Consider the following 14,276-nt stretch of genomic DNA (forward strand, 5'->3'; position numbering starts at 1 on the left):
TGATGAAGTGTACTTTTAGGTAATGTCTAATGATGTTAATCATCAGTCTTCATTTACACAATGTTAAAAAGTATATATAGGTGGCTGACGTTTTTTGCAATGACCCTTTCGAGCAGATGAACAGGGCAGAGATGATGGACATCTATACTGTTACACCACCCTAAGTGCAGTCACATTGTGTTTTTTCTGTAACAATGAATGTATACAGTTGTGTAATTGTCATGCAAAATATATTGCCTTTGACAAAGTCGTGGAGGATGCACACGATGCCATCAGATCTCGGAAACTAACTCGGGTTGAGCATCGATAGTGCTTGGATGGGCGACCTCCACCATGCATCTCAGGCTGGCGAGGGTCATGTGGTGCGCAGTCTGGCAAAATACATTGTGGCACTGTACTTCTGTGCTCCCACATATTCTCCCTGTCTTCACCAGTCCACACTAACATGCTCGGTAAAGGTATGATTAAAACACCCCCCCCCCCTCCATAATTCGCAACGCACGAGGGGATGCCATCCAACAATGAGTCGAAAAAAAGCTCTGCACTTGTACAAATATTGCCAATTCTTTTGCGTTCTCACCTGTGCCCTGCTGTGGCCTCGTGTGTGTGTGTGCGCTGGTGTGCAGGATGAGAAAGCGTTGTCCCATCTGCGAAATCAACTTCCCACCAGAATACGACCAGGGGGATTTTGAAGAGCACGTGCAGAGCCACTGGAAGGAGTGCCCCTTGTGCAAGAACCAGTATCCACCAGACATGGATCAGCAGAAGTTTGAGGAGCACGTCCAGAGCCACTTGGATGACGGGCGTGTGCACCCAGATGATACCATATTTTAAGAGCTATGGAGCAATTTCAGATAAAGTCTCTGACCTCGCTACGTCTTACGAATCCATTAGCCCATATTCTGAATGAGTTTTTCCTTTTTAGATATTCCTATAATAACCCCTAAATAGGTCTCTGCTCTGCCATAGAATATCTGGCTTATGTAGGCGTGCCTGATGATACGGAGTGGTTTTAACGAGGCACCTTGGCATTTAACCTGCATAAGATTTCCACAGCCTTTGCACAGCCACACGTATATCTACACACACAGCCGAAGTGTCACAGACACTTCCAATGTCACCAACTTGAGAGTTGTTAAAAAGTAGACATCAACCGACGGGCGTAGTCAGCGATGCCTTAGCCGCACATTTTATCTTGTGCTGAGAAACTAGCCAAGTAATTTTTTTGCTCGGAATATACGACAACCAATAAACACGTACACAAATATTTTCCTACAATCACAAGTATGTTTCCTATATTGTTAACAGCTTTCCAAATGACATAGAATTACTACGGATCATAAAACTAATTTGTACATTTCTCAAATAATACTATATCATGCGCAACAAAAACTATGAAAATGCTTTCGCACTTCCTGCACGTGAACGGGGAAATGCCTCCGTGCGGCATTATCGGCGTTATCAGTCATCCCACAGCTCGATGAACGCCTGCCCAAATCATCACCATCGCGGTTGCGATTCAATTATCTATAAAGCTTCCTGCGCAAGAGCCAATCTCACCACTTCATGTCCACGGTGGACGTGCGCTTGGAGCGCATTGTTCGGTTTGACTGCCGCTCTGCCGCCTTCCGTGATCATTGACCATTGGCACGCCGTCAGCTGTGTGTCCTGTCCAAGACCACTTGGTTTCCTTTCAAATGTGATGTTCATTTCTTGTGCATGTTCTCTGATCGAGGTGTTCACCTTTAAGGTGTTCTCCTTTAAGGTGTTCTCCTTTATCAGAGTTTATTTCGAAGTGTGCAAACCTCTCCATGCTTGTTTTGTGCGTTCTTAAGAATTTTCTTCCAGTCTCTTGAGTCGGTGACCATTTTGAAGATCGATATTGTCACGGCTAGAAACATACAATGATGAATAGAAAATAGAAAATACAATTAAAATAATTCTAGATTTGAAGTTTTCGTGACTGCAAGGATTCATACTCTGTTTTTTTCGGTAAAGTCACGTAGGTAAAAAATTAAATAAAAAAACAACTCAATTAAATCACGACGTTTCGGAGGCAACACAAGCTTCTGTCTTCAATTAAAATACATTTATTTTTTATTTTCTGTCTATGTGACTTTACCGAAAGAACCAATAATATAAATTCCTGCAGTCACGAAATTTATAAGTAAACATTTACACAATTATGAATTTCCACTTATATTCCACAGATTTTTTTCTTTGGTATCCTATTCATTTTGTGACATGTTGGTTAATCACATCGGTTCACCTTTCGATAATTCCCACGTATTTGTGCCGTTAAGTAGGTGAGCAATTTGTTTGTTAACCCATTGCCTGTGATTATTCTGGTAATATAGCTAAGCTTTGCAATTAGACCTCTGAGACAAATCAAAAGCTGGGGACTTTTATTTAGCAATTCGCATATATGTTGAATCTGCACGGGGTAAGTTGATCAACATCGTATATACAAGTTTGTTAACGTGGTTAAATCAACAGTGGGTTTTGTTTTTCGTTGGTTCAATATACGAGTTTCCATCTTTCGCGTGGTTTAAAACTCACACTATTTACCATATTTGTTTCGTCACTTTAAATCATAACCAAATGTAACAACAAAAATAATAAACGACATTGACAAGATACATCCTGTGACTTTGCCTTGTTGAACATTTCATATTCATATAAAAGAAAAAAATCCACAGCTTGGTATAATTATTCACCAAACACCAGAATTCAATCTTATGCAAATATCCGCAGCCCTATTATTGTCATCCACAGGTACAAAACCCCCGGTACATTCTGCTCGTTTTGAATATAGATGCGAAACTAATTTACAAGGCCACATGCACTTTAGGGTAATACGCAGTTTCTGATATTGTTCATTAGCCTCTTGCAATTGTCGTCCAGTCTTTCCCACACCACCACGAGCAGCCACCCCACCCGCACCCCCACACAATCTCCCCCCCGTCATCCTCCTCCCCTCGCCGCTCGTGCAGTCACCCGCCCGCCTCGTCTGATTGCCGAGGCGTTTGGACGCCCCTCGCTGTTGTCTGCCCGGGCTCGAGGAAGCCGCGTCCACAGAGGCGCCTGTCAGGAGCTGTCAGAGCTGATGGGCGTGCGGGGGAAATTACCAGCCCCTCTCATTTATACACGGTGCGCCTTAAACCGCCAACCTCAAAATAACACTCGCCAATCAGGTCGCTACAGCGCTACACTAAATGAGATGCTTTCGCATTTGAGGGCGCCGTGCGAGAGAGAGGCTCCCTCGTCACGCTGCTCTGTAAAGCCGCCCCGTCAGTCACATTAACTAACCGCGCCAGCCTTTTATTCCTTCCCACGCTCCTTATTGCCTTTATTATGTGAACGGCAAAAAAAAAAACCGTTTGCTCCTCTTCGATTGCTGATTTATGAATTATATCTTAGCGATGTGGTATATTTTTTTTCTTTCTCTCTGTGTGTGTTTCGTCTGCTCATCTCGTTCGGTTCAGTCATCATTCGCGCGTGTCCGGGGGTTTGTTACTCGCTTTGTTTCGTGGGCGCGGGTGTGGATCAAACGAGCAACGCTTTTGCCTCCGCGCGCTCCGTAAAGCAGCCGGGCCCCGCTCGCTGTGGCGACGTTGCTCGCCGAACAGCGCGCCCTGCGATTCCTGGCCGAGGAATCCCAGGGCGCGTGAAACGTCGGAGGCGCAAGACCCTGCAATGCCTCTGGCTCGCTCCACACCATCTGCTGGAACGGCCTCGGCCACGGGGAGCTCTCGGAGCCCGTCGAGGATACTTTGGCCTACTCTTTCCACGATGGCCCGGACGGACGCGCGAACCGCACCACGCGTGGCAATGCCGAACGAACCACTTCCTAGATTTGAAGTTTTCGTGACTGCAAGGATTTTTTCGGTAAAGTCACGTAGGTGAAAACAAAATTAAATAAAATTAAATTATTTATTTAGTTTTCACCTTCGTGACTTTACCGATGAAGCCAAAGAGTATGGACCACCTCCTGCGCGAAATATCTCCAACGCTCAAGGATCTCGAGCGGCAAAACAACGGCGGAGAATATCGCCCCGGTGATTGAATGCTTCATCGGGCAAGGGTGTTTTTTGGTGCCATCACGCACGACGCACGACACTCGCAACCCCGCTGTGCTACGGGGTGGCCAGCAGATGGCAGCACGGAAAATCGGTGCGCTAACCCATCTGGTCCAGACTCGGCAGTCACGACAATGTTTCGTTAAGCCCTCGTTGATCGCGGTAAACGCGTGCCTGAAAAGTGCCGCGTCAAGCAAGGGATTTACCGAGTTACTGAACCGCGTGTGCATTGTTAACTCGGCCTGCAGTCATCCCACGGCGGAATACAGAACCGAGATGACGATACGCCGACGCGTACTCTTTGATTCCGTGGACTGGATCGCTGTGCCACTCTCAGCCTCGCAACTCAAGAGAGTCGTTTGTCACCGACCGCTCAGAAACCGCCTTATGATGGCGCGCATTCCACGTTCTTCGAAAAGTATTCCCCTCAAATATAATAACTCTGTTGTCGCGACAACACGTTGTGTAAAAACAAAAAACCTGCTACGCACGGACTCACCACATATATATTAACGGTATCCATAATACTCGTTGGTTCTTTCGGTAAAGTCACGTCGGTATAATTTTTTATAATAAATTACGAAGTTTCGATCGCAACACAAGCAATCGTCATCAGGTAGAAAGATACAGCCGTAGAACTGCTTGTTCAGCTTGTTCAGCAGTTCTACGGCTGTATCTTTCTACCTGTTGACGATTGCTTGTGTTGCGATCGAAACGTCGTATTTTATTATTAAAACATTTATACCTACGTGACTTTACCGAAAGAACCAAGGAGTATGGATTCCTGCAGTCACAATAACGTCAAATCAAGTATACATAATGAGTGGTGGCAGGGGCGGTTTCTTCATTAGGGCGATTGGGCGACGCACCACCAATGTCATTCAACCACAGAGTCACGCTAGCCGTCACTGTGCCTCTGGATATAGTCCAATCAGCGTCATGTCACGTTCTGTGGAGTACCGCCTCTTTTTGGGCGATTTCACTACGGCTGAGAATCGCCCCGAGTGGCCCCATAGACTTACATTCAAAGATGTTTTTTTTCGAACGGGGGCGCTGCAATGCATTCTCTATGGCTTCCGGGAGGGCTCGCCCTAACGTGCTTACGTCATCATACGTAAGCACGTTTCATCCAACAATATAATTTGTCGCCACCTAGTGGAATCTTTAATAAAAGAAACTTGAGTGGATTGTATATTAATAGTGAGTATAGAAACAAACAAGATGTATTGTAAGTCACTTTATTTTTCATTAATATTAAAGAAGTGAAGTTGCCTTTACATGCTTAAGCTGTTAATTTATCCATTGCATGGGTGGACCTTTTCCTTATCAATCATCGAGACATTTGCCCCCCCTGAGAGATTTTGCAGGAGCCGCCACTGAGTGGTGGTGTTTATGGGATTGGCCCTTCTTCGTAGCAGTGAAGAAGATCCATTGCTCAAATAGTCACCGATTATTTTATTTCTCTTCAGTGCAGTGTTGTTGACGAGTGGGTTTAGTTTCTGTCCGTGTGTATGCACGAGCACGATATAGCAATATTGTTATACAGAGCGTTGAGTATTATCCCCTCCGACGCAAGGTGCGATTTTTCTTCTCCCCGGATACGCCAATTTCCCTCCGACCATACAAAACACTCAATTCAAAGCAATTGCGCTGACATCCAAAATCAGGACCCTCTTGAAAGAGGGGATCTTGAAACTCGGTAATATTTTTGGTCGACAAATAGATGGAATCGTATTGTTAAATAGCTAACCGTTATTAGCATAACCGTATCCCTTGTAGAACCCCCCCCCCCCACCTTAACCCACTCGCGAGCCCCTTCTGGAATTCTGTCACTCTGTCCCCAATCCTTATCCGGTAATATTCACACTCCATGCCTCATAATCCTCTGACCTGTGACATCCTTGGCAAGCGTAGGCCATTGTGCCGGGTTGCAGCCCAAACTCCCAGAAATGTTTAATTATCCACAGCTAATTTATGTAATTATAATAAGTGTCTTCACTTAATTAGGCACTCCACATTCATCTTGTTAAAAGGGATCATCTCAGCAGACAGATCACCCGAGAATGAATCTCAACGGGCTCTCATTTGCCAAGTATTAAAGGCGCCCTGATGCGCTTCATTGAACAAATAAATGTAATATTAGGTGGAACAACTCCCCATCCACCGCGCTAGCAATTCGATTAATGGTCAACATTCAGAATCACGATTAGATTAAGGATAGATTCTTCTTGTTTTTATGAGTACAGGTGAATACAGCAGCCACTCTTGACTACACAGGCGCATCTGAATCCATGACAACAACACGCACACGAGTTCATATGATGCTTGTATTGTGAGATTAAGAATCAACAATACATTGACGAATTGATGCATAAGCGCAATGTTGTATATATTGAGTGAGAAATGGCACCTGCTGGGATGTTTATGTTTTGACAAGCCGTACACCTAATCTCTAATGGATTATAGAACACACGCAGATTAAAGACATAATTTTGAATGTTAAGAAAAGTGAGTGGGCTTGTGCAAATCACGTCGCCTATTATTATTATTTGTGCTTGTCCACCACTGCAACAGAGTGCCAGACAAGCAAGGGCACACGTAGCCCGCGAGGACAGCCACCGCAGAGACGGAACAATGAGATCAGCTCGCATCGCACGACCGCGAGATATAACAACATCTCGCAAGGATGCCTTCATCCGGCAGTGGATAGATCATGGCTGACGACGATGATGAAGAAGAATGTCGTGAGAAAACGACGCCGTTCTGCCGCGGGTTATCTGTGTGGACAGATGTGCCCGTCTTCTTCACGGTTAAGGCACGCGGAGGGCTGCATCATCCAACATTCACGAGGCGTTTCCGCCACACGGGGAGGCGGGGGCATAACCCCGTGCCCGCTTAGCCCCTGCTTGGCGCGGGCATTGAGAGGACCGGTGGTGAGTGGAGGAGTTGGGGGTGGAGGGATGGGGGTGGTGGGGGGTGGCAAGGCTCCGAGCAGAGTGGACAGCGCAGATGGTTCGCCTCCAAATCCCGGCCGTGGGGAACTCACAGAAGGAAAAGTGCTGATGTGTTTGACAGGTCTCCCAGCCTCCTCAGACTGCCTCCGTCCCAGCCCCCTCCTTTCGCTCTCCCTCTCTCCCTCCCCTGTCTCTCTCACTCTCTCCCTCTCTCTCACTCTCTCTCTCCCCCCTCGCCCTAACCCTCTGCTGGCCGCAAGGTCGGAATACAGATAAGAGCTCCAGTCCCACAGCGAACGGGATTGCAAATAACGCATCAATACCCGCAATCATGCTCTTCCCGACAAGAAGCAGCAGCAGCAGCAACAGCAGAGTCCCACTCACAGCTGCGCACGCTCGCAGCCACTGACGCGAACCGTTTGTTCTCTTTGCCCTTCGCATGCGCGCGAGGGTTTTCTCCGGGAATTCCAAGATTCGTGTTACTTTACGCAATGATGTTTTTTGTTGTTCGCTCGTTTTGTTTTAATCTATCAAAAAATTTATGGCCTAAAGTTCACGTTTGTTTGTTCAACCAGGTGTGAACTCCATGGAGCAGGATTGGTCTGACTGACCAGAGTGTGACCCGGGTTACAAAACTCATACAACGCAATGTAATAATAAAAAAACCGGAAGACACAAACAAGCCCAAGTGTAATCCTCCCCGTGAAGAGAGACTCACAATGTGCACACTGTGTTGGTGACATTGCTGTGTTGCCAGTGGTGTACAATCATAGATTAATAATAATAATACGTGACATTTTTGGAGGCAATGGCTCTTCGTCACAGCACATAAATCATGCATCATTGATGTGCCCTGTAGAAGGGCCAGTGTTATTGACGAATGCGTTGAGGTTTCCAAGGATGTACAGGGAGGGCGCCAGTGTAGATGGGCTTTAAGTTGGGTTGAGATGGGTAGATTGCCAATAAGGCCTCTTAAGACTATCGAGTGGCTACAGCATACGACCTGCCCCCCCCCCCACACCGCAACTTTCAAAAGTTAGGGCTGGTGGGGGCGGTAGCAGATGCACCCCTACCTCGTGTTTCTATATCAACGCAAACACACAAAGATAGACACAGAGACACAAAGAGAGACAGGCACAGAGAGAGAGACGCTAAGAAGGACACCCACCTCCGATTCGCACGGTTGGCTATGTACGGTGCTAAAGAAGTTCGACATTGTGTCTCTGCGATGCAGAGATACAATATCTAAAATGGACACAGAGACACCGAAAGAGACAGATAAATGCAATCTCGTGTGGGAGCCCTCTGAACTTTTCAGAAAACTCCACGGTCTCCAGAGCGCATGCAGCAACTGCGGTCAGAATTTGGCCTTATACATCCTCATTAAAACCAAGTCAAATGCGTCATCAATATTATTTAAAAACACAATTCGCACAAATAGATGTCATGTAATTAGAATATTCTTTCACGCTGCAATCAGTCCAATAATGATCAAGGACATACAGGAGGGCTTAATTTCAGCCTGGTCTCCGATCCGGCACACCACATCCAGTACACATCTCGCTATGGCTGTGGATACGAGTCACGCGCCTACTCCACTATTTTACTGAGGTAGGAATCCCTGCAGGGGCCGGGGGCTGTGGAATTTATGTATTTCACAAACGTGATGGAGTCGACAAGCAAAACACGTGCTCGTAGCACGCACCGAGAAACACGCGCTCCAGCCAGGGCGGGCGGGGGGGTCAGATTTACAACCATAAAGGCAAATCAGGTTTGATTTTTTTTACAGCGGGCCATAAACCCACTCTTTAAATCCTCACCATTCCTTCCTCCTCTTGACGCCGTAAATACCAGCGCCGCAGCCAATCCCACCCAGGGCTCCCGAGTCGTCGCCGCCGCCGTCGCCGCGGCTACGAAGCGACGACACCCACCGGCGGAGGAGCGGAGACATTCGGTCCGTAATGCCACCACGGGCCCCGCGCGAATCGCGATAATAAAACGACTGTTAAGCGCCACGAAGTGCTTCACAATCGTGACGTCTCCGCCTCCCTCGCCACGCCGCAATGTATTTTATGTACGTGTGTTTAACTTCTGTCGCACCGTACGTAGCCAACCGTGCTCATCGGAGGTGCGGGGGAAGGACAAGCTAAACGCAACAAAGCAATCGCGCTGCTGAACAGCGCTCCGTTGCGTTGTCGGTTTGTACCACGTGGTGTTCTGCAAGTTGCCTGCCCCGACGTTTCGCTCCGCGTGCTTCTTCAGCTTGCGGGGAGCTAACAGCCCTGCCAATTCCGTGCTCCCCCAATTCCATGCTCCCGCAACTGCTGGCGGAATGGGTCCCCACGAGTCGGAACCAGACGATGAGAGGTTGCTTGATAGAGGTTGGGAGTGCCCGCACCTTACCCCACCGCACGCGACCCTGCCGACCGACCAACTGCAACCCATTTATACTCCTCGGTGGACAGAGATCGCGGTGGGAGTGATGGGTGGTGGGTGGTGGCGGGACGGGGGGGGATGAAGGAACGCCACTATTTGTTGCAAACGCCGCACCGGGAGATCGAACCGAACCTCTGGATCACAGCAGCTAAAAAGCCCTCGCACAGCCACCACAGCCACCCCCGTACGTGCGTGATAATGCCACCCCCCTCTTCTCAATTCGTGTGTTGTAAAATGTGGGGGGGGGGGGTAGCGGCGGGGGGGGGGTAGTCGTTTTGAACACACGCTAGTGAACACACGACATCACGGATAAGACATCGTGATAAATTCTGCCCCATATATCAGATCAGGGCTTTGTCCCGGCATAAATATCCATCCCTTGTCAAGTCAGACTGCGAAGCACCATGAGATTTGGCCGCTAAAGCCTGAATACCAATCAGCTTTTCGCCGGCTGCAGAGGGAGCCCAAGCCGCGGTGAGGAGGCAGAGAGGTTATTGTGAGTGGCAAGGCTGTATATATTGTTTTGGTTTTCACGAAGGCGCGTCTTTATTTGCGTGTGCGTGTCCAGCGCTTGCCCCAAGCGTCTGCTAAGGCTATACGGGTGGCCTTTGCCTTTGCGTGTCCGTACGTTAGTAGAGTTTGTTTGTACTTATTTCGCACCGTAAGTAGCCAACCGTGCTAATCGGAGGTGCGAGGGAGGGAAGGGACAACAATAATCAGTGTCCGTCTGTCCACGTGTGTGTCTGTATGACGTGGTGTTATACACCCACCCCCTCGCGTGCCGTTCTGGCCTTAATAGATGCTCGCTAACAGCAATTGCCCCTACAGTCTGTTAAGGCTATACGGGGGATCTTTGTCTGTATGAAGAGCAGCAGCGGGCGGTAGTGTAGCGGTGAGCGCACTGCGCTGTCAACCCGGAGGTCCGAGTCCTGTACCCGCTCACGGCCAACACCGGTGACGATTATTTTTTAACCGGTCCTGGGCCTTCCCTTGGGTCGACTCCAATGCCTACCTGGCGTGACGTGTAAACATCGCCGCCGCCGGGGAGACAAAGGCGGCAGAGCGTGGTGCTGGCCAACACCTGTGGTGCTCGCGAACAGCACCGTTAAAGGTTATGCGGTGGATCTTTGTCTCCGCGTAAACGTGTAAAAGACAAAGACCCCCTCCAGCCTAAAGCCATGCAGTGAGGCTGAATCGACCTCGGGGAAGCCCAGTAATAATTTCGATATCACTCTCACAGCTTATGATAGCCATGGCCAAGCATGAAACTCACGTGGCTGGGTTTATCGTGCAATTCCACCGGCATTCACAACTTGAATCATGCACAGTTCCTATGATTACTGTTGTGACATTGTTCTTATAGCATTATTTTGGTGATTTCGAAAACATACGGTTAAGCCATGTTTCTTGCGGAATTGCGGAGTTGGCCTGATAACTTTAATCTAAATTGTCTTATGGTTGTTTATGTTTGACTTGCATCACACTGGGATTTTTGCACACAGCGTTGTAATACGGTGGGGTTTTTTTCTGGAAGATTTGCTGGTTTATCCAGGATGTTTCTGATGCGCGTCGTCGCTTTAAGATGTTCCCTGTTCATATTTAGTTTGTTGCGCTTGTACCCGACTCAAGAGCCGCATGGCTCACAGGGCTATGCTTAATAAATACAACTTGAAACTTGAAAACACGGATACAGAATCTCCGTCGTAGCCTTGCCAAGACGTTGAGTCGCTGCCGTGAAGCGAGCACCCCGTGAGTGCATCGTGCACGCGATGGAGTTGGTGCGCTCAGAATCACGCACAGCCACCTTTGTCTCCCCACTCACTGCCGATGTTTAATTAATCGCACCAGTTTTTACTTTTGATGTAGGCCGAGTCGATCTAAGAAACGCCCAGGACCGACACCGATATCGCTTTGTCACTGTTGTCAGCCGCGTGCCGGGGAATCGAACTTGAGTTCGCACGCTTGTCACGCACGTGAGCGAACCGCCGCACAAACGCACGCGTGGGTAGTGCGGCGAGATGCATCCGCCAGCCACCCCGATCAGTGAACTGACAGCACCTGGCTCGGGTCCGGTGACGGCCAGTCAATTCGACACGGCCTTAGAAGTGCACCTAGCCTGGCACGATCGGCGTTGTGACGTCGACCGTGACTCAGTGGCGAACGGCGGGTGTTGTAGTTGGAGGGTGGTGGTCACAATAGTGATGCTAATAATAATAATTTACGTTCAGGGTGACCATTCACCCGCTGTATTTCAAGCGATTCCTGAGCACGCAGAGAGTCAATGATGAACACTGACACAGGAGCGATCAAAGCGTTGTTGATGTGTCACCTACCGCGTGTCCCGTGGGGGGAAGAAGGGTGGGGTGGGAGTCGCAAATCTTCACGACTCACCGCCCGGAATCGCCACAATTCATCCTATTCGCCGTTTAGCGTGGAAGAGGAGGAGGGCATCATTGTTACAAACCTTGTCGCGTGGCACGAAACGCAGGATGGCACGGACCTGGATAGGTGTTACCAGGGGTCTTGGAGGAAGGGAAGGGATGATAAGTGGAGGCGGTGGTAGGGTGGTGGTGGGGGGGGAGAATGATTTATAGAGGAGAGGAGAGACGCGATGAAGGAGTTGGGGGAAGGACACAGGCCTGGCTGTTGAAGAGGTTTGGGGTTTGGTCGGGAGAGGAATTCTCTTCTGTTCTAGCGGGTGATGGTAGCAATACAATTTGTTCAGGAGTTAGATGCCCAATGTCGAGGTCTGCCAGCCACGACAAGAGGGCCTCGGGAGCGAGAGAGACGCGAGAGACGATAGAGAGAGAGTTCTCGTGTGAGTCCTGCAGACGACGGCGGTTCACGACGCGGAGCGCACATTTGCGTTGCGCGCCCACAGTCACACCGCGGTGTCCTTGCGTCTTTAATTTGCACACTCACGAAGGGGAGGAGTAAATGGGTTGACGAGTGTGAAGAGTCGGGCGGGGCAGAGGGTTTGGATGGACGGGGGGGGGGGGCTGAGTGGGTGGGTTGGGGTGGGAGGGTTACGGAGGGGGCGCAGACGGGAGAGCGAGTGGCGAGCGAGCGAGCGCCACTCGCGAGGGGCGTCCGGCCCGCGTCAATCCCCAGCACCCCTCCCCCGGCTGGCTCCTCGTTACGGCTTGCCCGCTTCAGCATATTAATGAGATGAGAAATTCTGTTCATCAGCGCCCTAATCAGAGCCCTGGGAGCGCGAGCTCGAGCTCTTCCAGGAGCCTCGGCGCTCGTCACAGCCCCCGCGCGCACGCGAAGGGACGCGCGCTTAACCCCTTCGCGTAGCCCCCCCCCCTCCACCACCACCTCCGCCCCCCCCACCCCTCCCACCGCCATCTCCCCCTAGCCCCCCGTGGAGACGGAGCGAGTGGGAGAGCTTAGAGGGCAGCAGGGTACTCCGGCCCCTATCGCTTAGCCCGTCGAGTTCGTTCTCATCCGCTCGTTCATGTACGCTCCCTCGTGCCGGGGCTAACGTCGCTGTCCGCCGCTTGACTGCGCCATGCTGGTCAGTGCCCCGGTCGGTGGAGGTATTGGAGCATCGCCGCGGGAGCGTAGAAGTACAGCACAACAGTGGAATGTACTGCACTGACACGTAGCTCTGCAGTGTCCTATACCCGGACGTGAGGGCCGTTAAAGGTCACAGCACCGTCCGTTGCGTCTCATCCGCGCTAAGTTAAATGACCACCCTGCAGGTCACGACACCACGCTAACCCACTCACTCAACCGCCCACTCGTTCACACACTCACCGACGAAGCCACCCACCACCGCACTGCGGGTCACGACACCAGGTTAACCCACTCACTCAAGCACCCACTCATTCACACACCCACCGACTCATCCAGGCATCCTCGACACGGCAGGTCACGACAACACGCTAGCCCACTCAGGCACTCACTCAACCACACGCTCGTTCACCCACTCACGGACTCGTCACTCACTCACCGACTCGCCCACCCACTCGCTCACCACACTGCAGGTCACAACACTTCTCTCTCTCTGCGTCTTCCCTCGCATTGCTCCACTTTGGAATCCCTTCCCATGGCCACTTGCTCAATTCAAGTTACAGTAAATGTCAACTTTGATCAACTTGCACCTTCAATAGTGCTGTTTACTGCTGGCCGCTTGGCGTTTTGGGCTTTTGGACTCGTGTTGAGCAACCAATCATCACGATTGGCTGCGTACGATGCGAAAGAATTTGAACATACAACTGTGATCACAACAAAAACAACTGACCTTAACCCACGAATAAGACTGTCCCTCGTATAAAGCGCAGATGCGCGGTTCACTTAGCAAGCGGCACGCATTTCACACGACGACTTCTTAAGAGATTAGAGTTTCGCTCCCCCCACCCACTCCTCCTCCTCATCCCCGCCCCTCACCCTTCCCGCCCACCTTACAAAAAAAGAGACTCCTCCACACAAACTCTGCTCATTACACTGGAGCCCAGCCTGATCCCGCCTTTACGACGAGCATTGTGGACGACGGGGAGATGAGGGGGGGCGAGTGTGGAGGAGGTGGCTTGGGACTTTCCATGCGGACGGGAGTTGTTTAAGAGTCTCTCGCTGGGAGAGGAGCGCACGTGTGCGGGTGGGTTGCGTCGGTGCGTGCGATCGAGTGGGGGGCGGTCGAGTGGGGGGCGGTCGTTGTAGCGGTGAGCACTGCGCTGCGCTACGAAAACCGGCAAAACCCGAGTTCGATTCCCGCTCACGGCCAACAACCAGTGCCGATTATTTGAATCGGTCCTGGGGCCTCCCCTAGGTCGACTCAACTTTAAATTAGTACCTGGTGTGG

The 14,276-nt window shown here is 50.2% G+C and overlaps 1 protein-coding gene across 4 annotated transcripts in view; it reads left to right on the top strand.

Moving 5' to 3' along the window:
* Positions 1-2,639, top strand: part of TAX1BP1 (Tax1 binding protein 1) — a 40,261-nt gene extending 37,622 nt beyond the window's left edge. For all 4 annotated transcript variants that reach the window (XM_078598196.1, XM_078598194.1, XM_078598197.1 and 1 more), the window contains one exon: positions 627-2,639. In XM_078598196.1, the coding sequence (XP_078454322.1) occupies positions 627-834 (208 nt within the window). In that variant the 3' untranslated portion in view covers positions 835-2,639. The remainder of the gene's footprint in view (positions 1-626) is intronic.
* The last annotated feature ends 11,637 nt before the right edge of the window (positions 2,640-14,276 follow it).

The sequence above is a fragment of the Lampetra planeri genome, chromosome 10, assembly GCF_965212315.1.
Source record: "Lampetra planeri chromosome 10, kcLamPlan1.2.h2, whole genome shotgun sequence".
In the NCBI taxonomy this organism is placed as follows: domain Eukaryota; kingdom Metazoa; phylum Chordata; class Hyperoartia; order Petromyzontiformes; family Petromyzontidae; genus Lampetra; species Lampetra planeri.